Source organism: Corapipo altera, unplaced genomic scaffold (assembly GCF_003945725.1).
Source record: "Corapipo altera isolate COAL_440 unplaced genomic scaffold, ASM394572v1 53, whole genome shotgun sequence".
NCBI classification, from domain to species: domain Eukaryota; kingdom Metazoa; phylum Chordata; class Aves; order Passeriformes; family Pipridae; genus Corapipo; species Corapipo altera.
Window position 1 is genome coordinate 2,980,684 of NW_020884900.1, and position 20,702 is coordinate 3,001,385.

At 38.6% G+C, this 20,702-nt stretch overlaps 1 protein-coding gene across 6 annotated transcripts in view; it reads left to right on the top strand.

Annotated features, from left to right (window-relative positions):
* LDB3 (LIM domain binding 3) overlaps positions 1-20,702 on the top strand; it is a 121,863-nt gene that overhangs the window by 4,371 nt on the left and 96,790 nt on the right. For 4 of the 6 annotated variants that reach the window (XM_027649395.1, XM_027649397.1, XM_027649399.1 and 1 more), the window contains exon 1: positions 1,752-1,973. In XM_027649395.1, coding sequence (XP_027505196.1) covers positions 1,881-1,973 — 93 coding nt within the window. In that variant the 5' untranslated portion in view covers positions 1,752-1,880. The other 2 variants (XM_027649398.1, XM_027649396.1) reach the window with 2 other exon arrangements.

The following is a 20,702-nucleotide window of genomic DNA, read 5'->3' on the forward strand; positions in this document are numbered from 1 at the left end:
GTCAATTCTTAGGAATAGGAAAGAAATACTGCAATGAGAATTTATCTTCAAACTTGGGTGTACATGTGACTTTCTAAAAAAAAAATAAATTCAGTACTAGATAAACTGGCAGGCCTGGAAACTCTGCCATTTGAAGTCCAACAAGTCAGTTTTGTCTCCTCAAAGTCATCATCCAAACATCACTGGTTCTGGACTCATAGAGGACAGGTTATAAATCCTCTTGATGTAAATCAATACCTTAGAGGTATTTGTGAGACATCAAAAGCCCATCTTCTTCTCAGGCTGTGTCTTGCTATTTGCCTTAGTTTTGGTTTGGGCCAGTTCTGCTGGCTTGGAGTAACTTCCATTTAAATCCGTGTGAAATGCTGTGGTTTAATGTGGATCTCTGGAGAAAAGATATGGTTATATGGTTTAGTCTGTGCAGAGATTAATCATTCCCTTGTACAAATGGCTTTTCTGACACTGTGAATACTAAACAGACACTGTATTGCTTCATGATTTTGAAAAATTATTGACCATCTCCTCAGATAAAGACTGAGTTCCTGGTAGTGTTTGCTCTCTGCCGTTTCACCTCCAGATATTTACCGTGTTTTAAGGTGGGTGTATTGGCAGAGTGACCCATTATCAACATTCAAACTGAGCTGCCTCACTCTGGTGCATTGTGTGGTTTTGGTTGTCTTTTGGATCATCAGAGCAGAACCCATGCTTCCCTCCCCACACACCTCAACATAATGGCAATTTTTTTCTAACCAGAGGATAAAGAAGGATAAATGCTGCAGAGATACAGGAGAGGACTCCTGGAGTTCCTGCACATGTTAATGACTTGAAAGGGGAGAGCAGAATTTTTTTGTTTATATCTGTAGATCTGCCAACAGCTTCTCCCCTTCCCTCATGTCCTCTGCATTTTAGCAATTTCCAATCTAAGGCAGAAATGCTATCCAGCATTACTGAACGAGGGTTACAGTTTTATGGAAATACCTAAGAACTGGAATATAAACTATGAAAAAATCAAGGAATAAATTAAGAAATAAGTTGGCTAACTATTTGTATTCTTAGCCTTTCATTTAAGTGTTGTGCCTTTAGAAGACTTGTATTAAAATGACAAGACAGGTATGTAGTGAAACTATGCTTTTGCCACAGAAATTAAATGCTGATTAGAAGTATCTCATGATACATCTTTCTGCATTCAGAGAGAATAAATTTTAATTTTCCCTTGAGAAAGCAAGGGCTGTGGAACCAAGAGCCAAACATGAAGTTGTGGGGCCTTTTTTTGATGCTAAAGCTTTTTTCAGTTTAACAAACTATTGCAAAGGAAGGTAAACACTTTTTTGGCACCTCTCCTGCTACATATAGTAAGATCTATATAAAAAGAACTCACCTGTAGTATATTATATGTCACAATTCAATAAACATGTGCTGAAGCAGAATTTAAAAATGGCTCTGTAGTTGTTAACAGGTTAGTGAAGAGATTTGGGTGTTTGGGATTTTAGCATTGGATTTTATTTGCTTGTTTTATTAAAACATGTATTTTGTCCATAAAGTAACTGGGCAGGACGAGGGGCTTCAGGAGCCTAGAAAGATCTGTCCCCTTCCCTGAGGACTATATTAGATCTCTGAGTCATGAAGTCTTTGCATAGTAGGTGTCTGGTTACAAACCTTTTATGGGCCCTGCTCAGCTGGGATATCAGCATCTGCATTATAGCTCCCATCTATTCTTGGTTGGTATCAGAGCACGACTGAACAGGCAAGGCAGAAAGAGAATTGCTTTCGTTACATAAAACTCTTCCCTCTTCTCATTGTGTTGTTTTCACACTTCCCTCTGTCCACCCCACCCCTGTGTTCTGCAGTGCCTGGTTGTGGTGTGGTGAAAGCAGCACACAATGGCTTACAGCGTGACTCTGAACGGACCTGGACCATGGGGCTTCCGACTGCAAGGGGGCAAGGACTTCAACATGCCCTTGACCATCTCCAGAGTAAGTGTGCAAAAAACCTTGTTGAGCTTGTCTAGGTTGGAAAATAGCAGTCACATGCACACTCTGACTAGCAAAATAGAGGATCTTTGCACCCAGGTGTGAATTAAGAGAATATAATGTGGACTTTAAATATACCTGTTCAAAGTACAACCTGGCATGGGTAATGCCCCAGGAAGACAGTTCTGGTTAGTATATTTTTATGAATGGCAATACTGTCTCTCTTAAATGAGCAGTTCTATTTTGTGCAGTGTTGTCTCTTTTTCTGCTGGTAGGGGCCTCAATGATGCTGTCTATTTGAGGGGAAGGGAGTAGAAGAACTATGAATGAGAATATAGATTATATTTCTAGAAAATAAACATGTAACTGCTTGTAAACTTGTGAAGTCAGGTGTTAAAACTGGACAAAGACAGGAATATGTGTCCCCTCCTGTGAGGGGGTGCAATAATTGGATAAAAATTCGATATGTCAAGCAGGAGACTCAATAGTGCTTAAAATACAGTCTTAAATTATGCAGAAGCCTTCCATTTGCAGCTGACAAACAGCATGTGATTTAATAATTAATTACCTGGTGCATCTGTCAATTACAGATGAGTCCATTTATTTTCTAGCTGCCTTTTTTCTTGTTCCCCTTAAAGCATTATTTTAAGGTGCTGCACTTGAGTACTCTTATGATCTGAATTAGCTCAGTTTCTTAAAAGTTTTTAACATTGGATGGTTTTCAGGAAACTTGATTTTCCCTTACCTACCCTTCTCTTATCAGGTAGTTCTGTGTAACTTCTGGTAGCTCTCTTCTTTTTTGTTGGTTTTTTTGTTTTGTTTTTTTTGGGGGGGGAGGTTGTTTGTTTTTTGTTTTCTTCTTTTTGACAGTCTCAAATCTGCTCCAGAATGTTCAGATCTCTTTAGAGAAGTCTTGGTTCCTCCACAAATCACCTGCAGAAGGCTTATTTTGCAGTACAGTGACAAGAGAGGTTACTTACATAACAGAGTTTAAAAGGAATACCAGAATGATTTAATCAGACAAACAAGTGGAATGCAAACAAAAGGTCTGCTCCACTGGAAAAAAAAAAAAAAAAAAAAAAAAAAAGAAAAAAAGCCACCTACACTACTTTTAAAAACTGTGTTGGGTTTTTTCATAATGAAAAAATACAGTCTGTTAAGTTGTGGGTACAAAATTGGTATCTCTGCAACAATCGTGATTCGGAGTCAATCAGTGAGCTTCTGAAATCTCAACTATGCTTTTTCATATTCACCCTGTGAAGCTTTGTATCATTTGATCTCCCTTGTTCTTATGCACATTAGCCCTTTCTCGGAAGACAGAACTGCATTTACCTTCATTATAAAGGCCTATGATGATGAGAGGAACTTTTCAGAACTCTTTTTGCAGAAACAGTGCAGTAACTGCCAAGAAGGATGTTTGGTCAGTATTATTAAAAGCAAGCAAGTAAAAGACAACCTAAATACCCCCTGCCCACAAAAATAAACTCTCTTCATGAACTCAGATTAATTTCACTTGTAAATAGTGTTGGTCTTTCTTTTCCTATCCCACCCAAGGTAAGTACAGAGAGGTGCCAACATATTTCTGTAGGCATTTTCATGACACTTTGCAGCCTGACAGTCATAGCTAGAGGCTGTCAGTCGAGGAGCAGGGCTGTGGCACTTGCACTGTGTATGACACAATCAGTAATGAAAAGCCAGTTGTTTCTCAAATAACTCATTGTCTCATGTTGTAATTTATTAAAGTGTAAACTCTATGCCCAGAAGTTGTATGATTCTCATGGGGCTTTTGAGACCATATGAGGAGCGGGAGTGAAACTACAATGGCTGAATTCCCAGAGGTGTGGAGGAATTACCTCTTCCCACAGCTGACTGCCTTTCCAGCAGTAGCAGTGTCAGAAAGCACTGCTAAATGTTTTGAACTCTTTCCCAGTGAGGCCCAGCTTTTAGCTGGGACTATTGATTTGGGATAGGACTGGATTTTGTATCCTGCCTTATGAGGGGAAAAGCATACATACAAGAATGAACATAGCCACTTTCAGGGCGAGCTGGGATAGTAATGCCTGCTGGTTGTGATGTTTTTAATTGGAACACTGTGTAATACATGGCTTTTGATGGTAATAGTGTATGTTTTTCTTTAGCATCTTTCATGTAAATATGTCTCCAAACAGATCCGATATTCCCCTTAATCAGAAATTTGCAGTCATAAAGGAGTTGAAGTGTGAACTTAGCCATAATTGCAATCTTATTATGGGGGAAAAGGAAATCTGTGCTTACATTCTCAAGATATTCTTGGGGGGCAATGGAGGGGAAGATAACTGGGAGGAAAATCCCTTTCTTGGAAGAGAGACACAGCTTTAAATGTTGCTGGTGGGTGCTGTACACTTACCTGTGGACTGGTCTTGATCCACAGCTACCCCGAGATATGACTTTCTATGTGCAAGATGACTCCTAAACCCCAAACACTTCAACTTAAAGGGTCTTGTAATTGCTTTTAGTACCAGATGTGTCATGGCCCTTTTGCCTGTGCAGGTGCAGGGTCCCTCTCTGTGTGCAGACAGGGTGTGCATGCAGACACTCCATCTGCCCCCGAGCAATGAGCCTGGCTGTGGGTGGGCCACAGAAAACAAAAAGGATCATCCTTTTTCAGGAAAGCTCTGTGCTCTTCTGTCATGCTGCAAGAGTTGCTGCTGAGTTCCTGAGAAAGAGAATGGCAACAGTTGAACACACTGGGATGGTTCATCCCATCTATAGTATTATGACAACATGTTTCCAAGGACCTTCCCAAAAGTGGGTGTAATGTTGTGCCGTAATGAAACTGGCCCATGCATAGTCACAAAGTGGGCACCCTGGACTTGGAACTAGAGCTGTGGCTTAACTGTCTGTTCACCTGCACTCTGTAAGCCAGCCCTATCCAATTCCCACCCATCTTGCACTTTAACTGAGGACCAGGAGAGAAATCCTGAAGGTCTTTGAAGTGAAAGCACAATACAAGATTGTGGCATTGCTAATGCTTCTGCTCAGGAAAAATGCTCTTAAAACAGTGGACAAGGAAGGGAATTACTCAGAGCTGTTTGGCACAACAGTTCACTTTAAAAAGAAATCTTTAAAGTAGTGTCTGAGATGCTGTATTTTCTTGCCTTCAGGTAGGTCCAGGTGATCAGCTTATTGCTGAATAGTCAACAGCATAAGACACAGGACTCACAGTCAGTCAGCTGGGTGACAGGTGAAGATGTGTTTCTCTGAAATGGATTGTTCTGCTTATCTGTTCTTTATCTAAAAATAAATGCCTGACTAACATAGTGGGTGGGGACAAGAAAAGAGGAGACAAAAACAAGTAGGGAAGAGTTAAGGCCATTCTGAAGCTTTTACACTCCTTTAACCATGGCATTGGAAAATAATCTGTGAAGATTTTAAGACTATTATTTCAGTCCCCACCCTGCATACCATCCTACCCTCTAGAAAAATCCTGTGATAAGATGTCAAATTCTGTCATGAGATGTCATGGGCAGGTAGCAGAGGTAGGAAAACAGTATTGACAGACTTTTAGTAAAGCTGAGCATCTGTCAGCCCTGCTGAAATGAATGAGACTTGCAGGTTGTTGGCAAAGCTAAGAGCTGTCACCAGTGGCATGATCACACACATAAATCTGGTCTTTCCAAACTGACGTGGGCAGCAAAGCCGTTTATTTTCTCCTTCTGCTTGCATGGACTGCCTGGAAGCAAAGCAGAATTCATTAATTTTACAGACCTAATCCTCTGTAAGAAGGCTTTTGGACATAGTTAATTATCTAAGTGCTCTGTTGCCATGTTACCTAAGATGGTACAATTGTACATGGTTGGGTGCAATAGCAGAACCTCTCCACGTGTTTCTGAATGTTTATTGCTGAACAGGTTAATTTTCTAGTGGGACAGACTGGCTTGCAGGGGATACAATGAGCTGAAAGGTGTGCAGGGACTATCATCACCTGAGGTAATGGAAATATTATCTAGAACACTGTGGTAACTCATGACTGGTATATTCTTTTTGTGATTATCCATAGTTTTGTATTTCCTAGTAGAGAGGTTTTTTATTTACTTGGGTTCCAAATCAAAAGCCAGAGCCTGAAGCGGAAGGAGATAATGTTTTAACAAAACAAAAGCGTTCAAGAACTATTTTTCTTTATCTGATTAAGGGAGGAAAAAGCTGAAATATGATGATGCTGTAAGCACAGTGATGGGAAAGAGCAAACACTATTATGAAAAAAATTGAAATAGCTGATCTGTACGCTTATTCTGATACAAGCAGCCTGAAAATGCTCTTTGAGGCTGGGGGAAACCCCTGGTCTAGCATTTTGCAGTCTGTCTCTGCAGGAGCAGGAAGGTTTTTGTCACAGTTGTTAGGCTCTTTCCTTTCATCAGCATCCCTTCCTGATTGCTTCCTGTCCCTCCTCCACTCCCTAGCATACATATGTCAGCCTCTGGCTGTGACTGCCTTTGCTTTAGAGGAGCTGTGTGAGAGCACTCATTTCCTGTGGGCTATTGCATATCTGTGCCTTACAACAGACAAGTGATGGGGGAAGGCAATCCCTCTATTTTTTTTTTTTTCTATTCTTGAAAGCAGGGAAACCTCAAATGATCTGGGTCAGGCTCTATGCATTCTGCAACTGTCACTTGAATGGCCATGTGGTGCTGTACATAAATTATAATAAGAATGCAGTTTACCTCTATTGACTGAATTTAACAAGTTCACTTGAAATGCTGATCTCACATCACCTCTGGTGAATCCAACTGCTGAGCAATTGTCCTGCAGCTACAACTGCAACTTTGAGAGGGGTTTTTTCATCTCCAAACAGGAAGTCCTTCACAATACCAAAAGCCACAGATTATCGTTTATAATTGTTGATATTCTACTAAACTAACAGGTAAGTCTCATGTCCTCTGAAAGTCTTCGTCTTTAACTACTATGCAGTAGAGATGTTTCTTTTTTTCCCCCAAAGTTCAAATGACTGAGTCAACTTCTGAGAAGGGAGTGGGCCATTTAATATAATGACTGTCTTATATCTAGATAAACTGTAGTAATTTCTTGTGCCTGAGCAGTCACACTCTTCCAATCTTGTTACAGTTTTAACTCAAAATAGTTCCTTGTGAGAGGAAAATTAAATACTTCCAGGCTGACTTTTTAAGAACACTTCAAAACTTTCCTATCTCTTTTTTGATAAAACAACTATTCTGTAGGCATCAGCATTTTAATTTGTAGATCACTTCTTGAGCAACAATCACCCTATCTGCAGTTACAGCATTCTGAATTCTGTTGCATCCAACTATTTGTTATATGTGCGGATGTGTCAGTATCATGAGAGTTCTGGTTACTTTAGGTGATGTGTTTGCTTTCAAACTAATTTACAAGCCAATTCTTGTGTGTTTACAGCTACAGTTATCAGAAGTTATTGTATTTCTGAGAGCCTGAACCCTACAAGTAACTCCTCAGCCTCCTGATTTGGTATTGTTTATTTGAGACATTCCAGTAGTCAGCATCTGTACTATAAATGGCAGATCAGTATACAGGGCATTCGTATGCTAAGGTTGCATGTCTAATCAAACACAACAAAATAGCTTTCAGGAAGGATGTGGAGCTAACTACAGCTTTTGGTCAAATGATTTCTCTTTGAAATCAAGTATGTACTTGGAACAGCAAGGCAGCCCCTCTTATCTGTTTGTGTGATTAAAGTAATCACTAAATACTAAGTCCACTGCTGAAGGTCAGGGTATATAAGGAGTATTATGTACTCTGCACAGTGTCTGTGCAAAAATCATCTGTTTAAGGTTGTGTTCTGCAATTCTATCCTTGTTTTGAATTTCAGGAGAAACATTTAGCCCTGTTAGAATATAGACCAGATTAATATGAGTAATGGCCTGTAGTAGCTGAGGTACTGTCTTAAATGATGTTACATCATCAGACCTGCTGCTCTGGCTGCTCTGACACATAATACATAACCTGTGGGTTTGAAGTCTTTTCATTATTTCACCTGCTAAATGCAACTCTTTTCTTTGGGGTGTGATTGTATCTGAGTCATCAATACTCATGTGGCATTATCCATGAAAAGAGCTCAGTATATGAAATAATAGGGCTGAATGGCAACTATGCAATTGCCAGTTATAAAGTGACTTTGCAGCTTTCTTCCCTGCAAAAGGAAGGGGAACATAACCCTTCCTTTGACCAGGAGGCATATGGTGTTAGCTGTGAGAAACTTGGGCCCAAGACTGATAAGAAACTGAGAAGTTCACAAGTGAGGATAACAGTAGTTAGTGTGATTTTATGGAGGAGGAGGAGGAGAAGGTTTCTTAACCTAAGGAAACAGATCCACAACTCAAATGGGTTATGTTCCCTTTTCTCTTGTTTTACCATTTAACAGTGTTCCCTTGCAACCGGATAGTCTGGTCTGACAAATTGCTCAGCTTTTGGCCTAGAGTTTATTTATTGGAGAATACAGTTCATGTAGTATTTCAGGAAGTCTTCAGATTTACAGGATTATTATTAAAGTTAATAATTTTGCAGATCTTTTAGAACCAGTAAACACATCAGGAAGTAACAATTAAATTCTGAATTTAAAGCTGCTGAACTGTTAGTGCTTTATAATTAAAATGTACAATAAGCTTTTTTTCAGGTAGAAATTTTTATTAGTGTCTGATGTCTGAACTCTGTAAATGACTGTCTTAATAACACAGCAGATAACTGTCATTAGCTCCATTCTGAATACATTATTGCAAAATGTTCTCCAGCCAGTGGAACACAAAGAGAAATTAGCTCTGCAAATATGTTAACATTAACTCTCTATTCTAGCAACAGCAGTTCCCATCTGGTCACTCTTTTTATCTAATGAATAGCATAAAGTGTATGTTATTTTATAACTATCTAAAATGTGGATATTTAAAAAGAAAACAACAACTCAGATCTTGATTAGCATTGTGAAAGTATGAAAATGCTGTACAAAATGGAATGGCCTGCACTGTAATCTAGATTCCATAGTGGACTTGGAGCTAGCTGAGAGCACAATTTCATGTAGCTGATCTGTATGTAACTAGAAATTTCTGCACATAGATACCTGAGGTGCCACCATTTTAATGCCTAATATAACATTAAATGGTGTCCAATATAACTTGAGATACTGCTCTTCTTTTTTCGCTGATTTTAATTGCAAGATTAGCCAGATGATCAATGTGTAGGTAAATTATTAATCCTCATTAAAAATCATGAGAATGGGAGAGAAAGGGGGGAAATTTCTGCTGAACATGGTAAAAAATCAATTGCAACTGCAAGCCTTGAGGAAATAAATGAATTTAAAACATTGTCCGGCAATGTCAGCAGTAGTATGTTGAAATGAATAATGCTAATTGAAAAAGAATGGCTTATATACAGCATGTTAAAGAGCTGTTTCTTCTGTACTAGTGTAATTAAAGCCTTAATAAAAAGCTTACCTGAGAACAAAATCTCAGAAGAGGCTTTTTTTTACAGTTGTCTATGTTCCTAAACCCTAATTTGATAAAAGTCAGATATGATATTTCAGAAATGGTATTTCATACAGAATTTCATTCTTGCTGGTACCGAGTGAGGACAAGGCCTACTCTTCAGGCACATTGTGTTGACCCATAATTTACATTAGATATTTAAGAGCAAATAAGATATCACCTGTCAAAATGTGCTACATAGCTCATGATAAAAAAAGTTTATTTTACTTAGCTGCTATCATAACCTCAGGTCCTAAAAGAAATAAGGCTTGATTATATGAAGCTGGCTCTGAAACTCAATTCAGCCTTACTGTTGGATATCCTTTGGAAACAGTTCTAAAAACTTCCATGTTTTTCACACCGATGAAGAGCATAATATTTCCCCCAAATGTAAAGCCATTTGAGTTCTTCTGAGATTTTCAGGAAAAAGAGAACCCAATAAATAGGGAGAAGAAAGTATCTGGAATGAAATCCCCTGAAGAAAATGCATTTTTAGCTTACGAATGGCTCCAGATGACATCTTGAATGGGCTTCATACAAGGTGACTCCTCTTTCTATTAGTGGTGGCTAGAAGCCATTTTCCCAAAAAGTCAATGAGATCTTGCTCTTCTTTTAGGAAGATCTAATGGGTCAAATGTCTTAACGGCATGCAAATCCCCTGACAAGGGTAGAGTTACTTTCTGCACCTCCCACATGCGTGGCTGGTGTTGTGATCATCTGTGCCACAGGTGTTCAGTGCCTGGACACTGCATAAATAGGTTTTAACCTTTCTCCAAAATCCTTCAAAATAAACTTGATTTGTGGCAATGGCAGCTGAGGATTAGGAGGAACACAGCCTTTCATATGTTCCCACCATACTCCCACCTTTCCCTTGCTCAGAGTCCAAATTCCAGCCACTGGACTATTTTGGCCCCCTCGCCTCTCTTGCTTAGCCATACAGATATAACCACTTATTCTTATTAAAAGTAACAGGCTTAATGGCACATGCTTACTATAAACAACTGATGAGTTCTCAGTTTAAAGCCAGCATTAGTGACAATTAGTCTTTGTGCCATGAATAAAAGTATTTGTAGTGCATTGTAGTACTTACTATACCTGGTTAGGGTGCCACGTACACTCTTGAGAAGCCTCTGTGGGACTCTCATGTTATATTTAAAGCATCCTGTAACTTAGGAAGCTATTTTGAATTGGAAGCTATGCTACATTTACCTCAAGCTTCTGGAATGGGACATCGTATCCAAAACTCCAAAAATACTACGTGTAACCCCAGATTCCGGTACCTAGTGCCAAATTGGAATGCTCTGGTATTAGGATGAATTTGGGTTGCCTTTTCTTGATCCTGAGGGCCACTGGGACCGTCCTGCTCTATTTGAGAATGTCAGCATTCTCTCCTTACCTAGTCATAGCTGGTTCAAAAATGGCCAAGGGCAGTTGGTACTATGTCAGGTGTTTAAAAAACAAATAGGCAGCCAAAACAAGATGTTCTTTTTCATCAGCATTGGCTAAGGTTAACTGTTGTAGGAAATAAATGGATAGTCTTTCTGCTAATTTTTTTTTGACAGGAGTTGCAAAATACAAGTACCTTCCTGACCTACTGTCAAAACTGCTTTCCTGTCTAAAATATTCTTATCTCACTTGTTTGCTTAAATTATCTAACAAATTATTCAAGATAAAATCCTTTTGTCAACTGCATGGGGTGGGATGGGTGAGGATCTCTCTATTACATGTGTGCTTTGCTTTCTTGATGACAAGAAGTGGTCAGCAGTCTGTAAGCATCATAGATTGTGTGAACAACAAACCAAACCTATTTGCACAGCAATCTCTTCTCAGTTTAATTGTCTGCTGCTTGGTACTTCTTCTTTTCAGTGCAACACTTCTCCAAATGCAGTGTGTGCTGTTTTGGCACATAGCTGTCGGTAGCTCAGGATGAGTGTGCAGAGCTGTGGGTAGCAGAGTGTTGACACCTGACAGGAAGAGGGAGCAGATTATTGGGGTGCCAGAATTGTTTGGCTGTTTCATCTCTTCTGAGGGGGGCATTGTCCCACCCCTGAGAACTGTGTGCCTTGGTTACAGCAGTCAGCTGCGAGGACAAGTACTGATACTGCCGGGGTCATGTGGGAGACCTCTAACGTTGGCTCTTGGCATTCATCCTCACTCCATGTGGGATGGTTCTCTGCTGTCTCCTCCTTCCATATGCCTGGGATGTGGCCTTCCTCCCCTGCCTGCCTTCCCTTGCACTACTCCCACGCATTCTCTCTCATCAAAGTCTGCTATCCTTTCTTTGCTCCCAGCTTTCCATGATGTTCAGATTAAGTGCACTGAGGGTGGAGGAGCAAAGAGATGAATACAGCATTTGGAAAGTGAAAGTTATAGACCCTTCCACAGGGTGTTAAAATTTCTTGTAGAACAGTAAAGGGAAAGGAAGAATATGCAGGTTGTACATGTAGATGTGCAGGAAGGAGCTGGCTAAATATGGGACCTCATGGAAGTTCATAACTGCTCTGTGTGAAGCTGTGGAGTTTCCTGTTTCTCTGATTACATGTGTTACTGTATTAAATAGTCTTCTATTTAATAGAAGACAGGCTATTTCTATAGCCTGTGTTGAGGAACTCACACTACAACTAATATAAATATAAATTATGTGTTGAGAATATCTGCTCTGAGCATTCCTGGAAGATACTTTCTTCCCTTTATAGTCACACATCCTATAGTCCACAAAAGGATGGTTTTGTCCTGCTCATCAGTAATTCCCTTTTCCTATGTATCTGTGCTTAAGTTTCTGCAGAGCTTTGCTTCCTCACCCTGCAAAATATAATTTTAGAATGTAATCTCCAACTTCTTATGTGAAGAAAATATGCTGAACATAGTAAGGCATATTATTTCTTTTTCAAAAAAAAAAAACAAACAAGCAGATATTGATTATGAGCATGAGTTCTTCATGGCAAAACATGGGAATATGTGCATCATTTCCAAGCCCATGTTGTAACTTCTGAGGCTAACAACACTTACTTGATTAAATTTCTAGAAAACATTCTTTAGATTACCTTAAGAAATAGGCAAGTGGATAAAAGAATTTTTTAAGAAATTCCATCCTGTAGAGTAACAGAAACAAGAAGCTTTTGTGGAAAATGTGCCTTGTGAAGATGTGTGTGTGTCCTAAATGGCAATGCAGAGAGCCCCAGTGACTCACATCAAAAAGGTCTGGATCTTCAGCTCATACAGGTCCAGTATTCCTTCTTTTATACAACATGATTCTGTGTTTTTTAGCTTTGGGAATCAGAGATGAATAGAGTGGAGGGGGGGGGGGAGCAGAATAAATCTGTAAGATCTAGAGAATTTGTAAATTAATTCAGTTTTAATTTCAAATCAGTTTTATCTAGACCTAATTCTAATTCCATTTCTAGGAAGGATGAGAAGAAGTCTAAGGATTGATGATTTACATGAACAGGGTTGCTCTCTGGAAGAATATGATGTGGGTTTGGTTTTTTCCCCAGTGTATGTGACTTGCCATGGAGGTTATCCCAGTTTGCGGGAACATTCCTGGCCTAAAAAAAAAGTGATCATCACTTCCACAATATTGAAGACATATTTGCAGCATGATTGACAAGATGAGGAGGTGGTATATAATTTCTTGGCATGTCAAGGGACTGGCAGCGAATGAAACCAAAACTAGAACTTAGCTGCTTTATTTATCCCTTGAACAGATGCAGTGCAAGCAGCTGCAGTAAGATCTTTTATACATTCCACCCACAATTCCCTGGAGTTCATGTGTCCTAAAGACAACCTGGAAAAGGAGGCAGGACATTCTCTTGTACAGTATTATATTTTATAAGTACAGTGTGAGATGCTGATCCTTCTCATGGGGAAAGAATTCCAAGCTGGATCTGAGTTTCATGCCATTTGATGATATGGGTAGATGTCTTTTGCCACTCAGAGTATTTAGCTCCAACACTTAATTTGGGCTCTAACTTTTTTGGTTTATTAAAACTCTTTATAGACCAGGAAACAGCATAAATGAGTAGTTTTATTGCAATTTAACACTGATTTGCCTTGTTAACTGACATTTGATTAGTTGTATCTGAGGAAAGCATCACTAAGAGGACTGGTAAACAATATTACTTGTTTTGTCTCCATTAGGTCTTAATCCTCCTCCACTGGTTTTGCAGAGATTGGGTTGGGTTCCCATATTAAATGCACCTCCAAGCTCAGGAGGCCAGGGAAGAGCCCTTGCCATGGAGTTGATTGTTTGGCCTCTTTGTTCAATGTGTAGATAAAGGGTTTAGGTATAAACTTTCCTTGTTGGCACTTAATTTTAGAACATCCACAGTGAATGTTCTGGCCTGGATGCCACAAGGCTTTAGTTTTAATCTTCCCATATACTAATACTGTAAAAAGATATTTAGAAAATACTCTCTAAAATATCTTTTTCCACAGCAGAGAACCCAATTTTAAAGAAGCAAAATATGGATCAGGAACTATTGAAAAAAGCCCCTAAGCTGCCAAAGTCATTCTGAAAATAGAGGGTACGCGCCATCCTCCGAAGCTGTTCATACCTTCCCACCATTGCAGCAACAACATTAATGTGATACTCAGTAAAAATTAGTTTTCTCAGTGTGTCATAAGAGAAAAGCATTTTTCTGGCTCAGTTCTAACACCTTAGAATTGGTGATGGTGACCACCTTGAAATGGTGAAGTTGAAACATCTAATTGTTTAATACTTATTTGAATATTTTCATATATTTATTGAGTAAAGCCACAATGTTAAAAGCTCCAAATCCCTATGTTCATTAGTCTTTTAAAAATAAATTAAAAGCATGTTTGTTTAGAAAGATACCAAATCCTGAGAAGAGATGAAAAATGCAGTGACTTGCAATGTCCTTAATACATTTTTAGTTGAACTTAGTTTTACCTTTTCGGTTGGAATGCAAGAAGTGTTCTCCCCATTTTCCCTCCTGAGTGGGATTTTCCCTCACTGCCTATGACCTGTGTATTTCTTTTTGGATACAAATGACCTATGGAAAAATCCCTCCTGCTTATTTTTTTGGGTACACCTGTGATGAACATGTACTCTTGATTATATATATGCATATAATAATATATGTAGCTTTTCTCTGTCATTTGATACACCATGACTTGCATTTTATCTAGTTTATCTTGCTTTGATACCAGAATAAGTAAAATCTAGGCTTTTTTGATGGTATCTTTCTACTTTTTGTCCAGTTTCATTCCTTTAGTAAACAAGAACATGGAGACTTGAATTTGCCTCCCAGCTGTAGTGCTTTGTTTCCTTTTGCTAGTGTTTTCATGTGCCTCACCTATTTAGACAAAAGTTTTGATGGCTGTGGGTGTTTTCTTTTTTGGATGAATTTGCAAAACTTGTCCAGCAGGCTCAGCATTTCCAACTGAACTTTGGGCACTCCTGTGACAGGAAGGACAAACAGCCATTGGTTTGGCTGTGCCTCTTGACACTTTCCTCTCTTCCTCTGCTGACTTGTATCACTTTGTAGTGCAAGTAGGTTGCGCTGTGACAGTCCTCAACTGACTTAGATAACACAACAGAGAGAGTGCCATGGCCTCGTGTTTAAGGAGAGCTGCCTATAGGCTGCACTTAAAAATTGATAATATGAATTTTAACCTCTGCTTAGCTTTGAAATACATCTTTTAATTCTTGTAATTGTTGACGTTGTTTTGAAGTGCACTGTCTTTTTCCTTTCTGTTCTAACCTCTGACACATTCATCATCTGGTTTTTATAGTTATTTTTCATTGCAAAGACTAGTGAGACAGACTAGGACAGAACTTTATTTTTTTGACTAAAATATACATTTTCCATTTTGTGATATAAGACCATGTTACAAGGTATCCTTTTTGTTGGCTTCACTCCAACCCACTGTTATCCATAGTCTCAGCGTACATGTAACTGGTTCTATCCTCTCAGTAAAAACCAAAGTAACTACAAGACTGAACAAATACTAGGAATGTAAGCATATAATTGGAGATAGTAAGGCTGTTAGGAAGCATTGTATATAAGGCTGGATATCTAGGGTGCATGTGGAAATGAATGGTAATTTTTTAGTTTGCCATCTCTCACTATCAAAGCATTTGGCAGTATTCTGCTAGGAGTGGGATGATATTTTGAGATTTAAGTTTGGATTAAGTAATGTCTAGAGAAAGGCCAGGGTCAAGTCTGACAGAAGATGGAGCACTGTAAGCCTGTGCACTGGCATGGGACCACAGGAAAGAAGTCTGAAGTCTTGCTTGGCTTGCTCACACTATTTACATTGGTGTTTAAAACAAACATAATTTATTTTGTGTTACTCTATATTTTATGTTAAATACATTCTGGTGCTGGCAACAGGAAGACACGTTGCCCAGTAGGGGTAAAAAGCCCCACACCAAGTAAAAAAATCCAAAAAAGTAAATTCCTAATACTGTGAGAAATTATTGGACCTGTAAAGAACCAAAACTATTCAAGTAATAAAAGTTTAGGTAGAATATAATTAAAGAATTCTTTGGGGTTTGGATATTTCAGACTGAGTACTAAGTTGCTGTGACATGCCCAATTCCCAATGTCAAATCTCATCTTCCCCCCCTCTTCAGTTTTATCAAAGTATGAAAGTCTTGACTGAGTGAGATGCTATTGTTGGCAAGCCTTTGATGGACACTCCTGGAATTTCATTGCAGGAGCCATGACTTCTGTTTTATCTGAAATCTCACTGGCTCTTGATGACAGACAAACTCTGTTTTTAGCATTGCACTGAAGGTCAGGCAAATGACTAGTTTCCAAATAGAGTAACTGAAGATACTGGAACAGATTTATTCCTGGTATAATTCCACTAGTTCTACGAAGTTACAGGGGAAGTATATTTGTCAAGAGAACCTTATGAGTTGAAGGATAATACTGCTGCTCTCAATAACTTGTGTATAAAAGGAGCTTGGAAAAAATACTATTTAATGTAACATCAAAATTCCTTCTGTAGGAGAAATTCTACACTTACTAAGATAAGAATAATGTTTTTAGCTGGTATAAACCAGTATAACTTCATTAAGGAGACTGATGACCACAGAATGTAGTACTTTTTCTAATATCAGAGAATGCAGCTCTAGATTTTTAATTACAGATGGGGTTGGCGTTTTCTGGGTATGTAAATATTTTAGGGCTAATCTAGGAAAGGTAGACACTGCATAGCCTGCTTTCCTAGTGGCATTTAGGATGGTTCCATTATTTTTACAGATCTTTAATTTTGGCTACAGTTTTGGCCCACCTCAAGTCCATAAACTGACTATCAAGCGGACTGGTTAGATATTTCATTTCATTTTTGCAAGTTATCTGTGGCCTTAATTCATAGAGAAAGCAAAAATTGATTTTGCAGATGGGTCAAGAAAATGAAAACTAGATACTGTTGTACCTTTGCTCAGGTATTAGTAAAGGAATAATTTACATCTTTATAGAATGACATTGCAAAGGCCAAAACTACTAGAAGCTGCTTTGTTAGAGTGGATCGGCCAGTCTAGGGTGGGCACATAAAGCCATAGATGCAGAGAGATCCTATGATTGTAAAAAGCTGTCACATTGTGCCTGAAAGACTAGGAGCACCTTGGTTACCAAGATCCTGTGGTGCTGGGAGTTGGCACAAACATTTAAGATTAAATTTTTTCAAAGATGACATAGTCAAGAATGAGAAATAAACATAAACTGTGTTTACATGTTGTAGAACAGATGCAAGTGTAAGCTTTACGGTTCTTTGGCAGAAATGTATCCCTTAAAGCTCAAACTGCATGTTTTAGTACTTTGGTCGTACTTTCCCCAAAGGGTTACACTTCAGTGAGCTTTTCCTTTAGAGGTGTCAAAATGTTTCTTTAATGACAGATACTCTGATGATCATGAAGTACAAAGAACTGTTGCCATCACAAGGCAGGATTTCTTCAAATTTAGTTAGCTTTGACACTAATGCTGTACCCTGAAGGCTCCACTTTTCCAAACCATTCCCAACATATGCTCTTTTTAAATCCATCAAACAATCCTGCACTCATTCTATACCCTACGTTCTAATGTCAAAGCAAATCTATGTTCTACTTGTGGCACCTGCTGTGGCACATACTTCAGCTACTTTAGGGTAGTACTAAGCATACCACCATACTTAAAGTCCTGTCAACATAGCTGTGATAAAGACCCTTTGGAAAATGTATAGCTTCACCCTAAAATAATCATTTATCATAACTCATAAGGGAGAATTAATTGGCATTTAGTACTTGTAATAATATGGATTAGTGCCCTTCATGAACATGGCCATGTATAAAAGTACAGGCCTCCTAGAGGTGTCCTTTCATTTTTAACAAGGCAAAACAATTTCTGTTACAAATAAACTCCACTTTTAAAAACATATTTAAGATAGTGAATATATTGGCAAGCACTGTTGCACTGAATACTCTTAAGCCAGGCTTTAGCAACATCAATCTGTATTACTAAATACTGAAAATACTATCATAGCTTAAGTTACAAGTTTATGTTAAAAATAGATTAAACTTTTTTTCCTTTACTAACATCAACATAGTTCAAATGATGGGTTAACAAAGTGCTATATTGTAATATTGCTGTCCACTATGGAAATACCTGTGTCATGGACTTTGTCTATAGCTTATGCAAAAACATACAGATCCCTCAAATATTTTAGTGTATTAACATATTATGACTGGATTTGAGAGTGTACACTATCTACACATGGATCATGTTTCCCAGTTGATTGTTATATCCATTACATAAAGCTAGAAAGAGAAATAAAGGAAATTTTAAGAGGGAAAAAAGTTACTTTCTTAGTATGGACTCATATTGACTTCAGGAGTTTCTGTAGTCATCCTTTCTTCCCATTGAGATGTGTACAACTCTGAAACCCAGTCTCTCCTAAACCCATTATATGTTGATTTTTTTCAAATGGATTTCTACACTTCACAGATTTGTCATGACAAGGAGTTGCTTAATTGAACTACATGTAGATGGATCCTTTTGATTTTGTGGACCTTCTCCTGACTTTCTCCTGCTAACATGGGCTTGTTGTCTGCATTCTGCCAACACAGGCACTTTGAAACTTTAATTTCTGTGATTTAAGCTTATTTGTCACTCAAAAGATTGCAAAGATGATGTGTGCTTTGGGTGTTTGCCTCCTGGAGCAGAAAAGGACTCTCTGGTACAAAGAGGAAGGTGTGCTACTCATTGACTTTGCAAGATGGCAAGTTACATGTGAGTCCTGACAGCTCTTTTGTGAAGTGTTTGCTGTGGCCCCAGCCATAGTCATTAGAGAGGGGTTCCCAAATGTAAGGGTGACATGGATTTACAAGTTGTTACTTTTGATAAGAAGAGCAGGGAGGTTGCTCTTCAGGACGGAAGGAAATGGGGACAGGAGCACCAGGCTGCCTGCTTTCCTTAATTTGACTGCCATACTCATAAAAGTGTAGAGGGAATAAAGAGCTTTTAGAACCTTATTGTAAATTAAAGATATGTTTTCCAAATGTTATTTGAGAAGAAATCATTTATGTTTTGCCCGAGGTGAAAAATGAAAACTCTGATTTACCACTGCCAGGCAGTTTATGAAGGCATTTGTAGTGCAAAGCAGTTAAAAGAGAAACTGAAGTATTTGCATTTGCACCGAGGAGAATAAATTTGTGCAAAGTAGTGGGAAATTGGAACCATAATATTTTTACAGTGCAAAAGCTTTATTTCTAATGTGTTGATAGGACAGAAAAATAAAATCCCAAGAGATCTCCGGTTCTCCAAAGCAAACAGGCCGGGGTCACAGGAAGAATATGCACAATGGAATTAGTTTTCTGCATGAGGCTCCTTGAGTCATGAACTTTCACAACAGCTCGATTCACACCTTACTTGGGGAAGGTACTTGTAATGATGCTGTTTCAAAAGCTGTTAATCTTAGAGCAGTTCAGTTCTTTGCCCTTCCTTCTTTAGTAAGATGTAACCACTTTTGACATTCAAACTTTCAGTTCTCCATTCTTTTTCTTTTTGCTTTTTTTTTCTGATAGTTGATTATCAGTGACCCTACTAATACAAGCACAAGACTTTCTAATTCCACGCTGATATACCACAAACAGCACACACAGAGCCTTCTTATCAGTTTTTACATAAGATGGGCATGACTTCGTGTCATATCTGAGTTGCAGCCAGCAAAAGCTTAGCCTGAAAGCCTAGTGCTTTTTTTCCTCCGGATGATTGCATTGCACATTCTTACAGGGTCATGCATGTTAAAAAAGGATAAGGGGCCTCCAAAGAGATGTGACCAACACCTTATTGTCTGTAGAGCTTTTACCTCTGCACCATCACTGCAAATCTCTTCACAGAGGCTGCAACAGATGCCAGAATTACTGCCTAGAATGAAGGGCAACGTAGCATAGAGCTTGAACTGCAGCTTTCATGGCAATTCTGTTTTTCTTTGGTATTCACACAGAGCAGCAGATTAGATGATTTTAAATGTTTTGAAGTAGAGAGTGTTTTGTTCTTCTCCGACATAACCAGAAAGTTGTAAAATAAGTTTTCTCTTCTTATTATGTCTCAGTTGCTCTGGGGTTTTTTCTGTTTGAATTTTTGTTAGGAACTCATTTTAATGCCTGTATGATTTATTTATACCAGTCTTCTGTGTCATTTGCCCAAAATATTGCCTGATGTCTTGCTTGTCACCGTGAAACATGCTGGTTCTTTATTTGTAGTGCTTGTATTACCCTGAAGTACAGAGACAGGGAGGGTCTAAGCCATGTTAAGCTCAGCACTGGCCATGTGTGGAAGAGGCTTCAATACCTCACTGTTAAAACCAGAGAGTTTCCTCAGATCTCTGGTGTGTCCCTTCATCAGAGAAGACAGATAGCTAGATGAGTCTAGGTTTACTTTTACATTTTCTCTGTGTGGTTGATAATACAGCTTTAATATCAGCTACAGTTTATGCTTAACATTTTCCTCTGCAGCCTTGTGAATGTCTCCAATTTGATAATAAAATTTTGCTGGTAAAATGATATTTCCAGTTGTGACTCAATGTTAAGACTGAATAATAGGAGTCTTTTTCTAGTTCTTACTTTGGATAGCTCTTGAAGAATAGCATCATTATGAAATAATTGCTTTCTAGATATAGAATAGGAGGTTAATGTCACTGTGTGGAATAGAAATTACTTTTACTTGAATGTATACTGCACTGGCTATGACCCAGAAGACTCATTGGTATTATCTGGACTTGTTAAGGAGCTCTTTTCTGA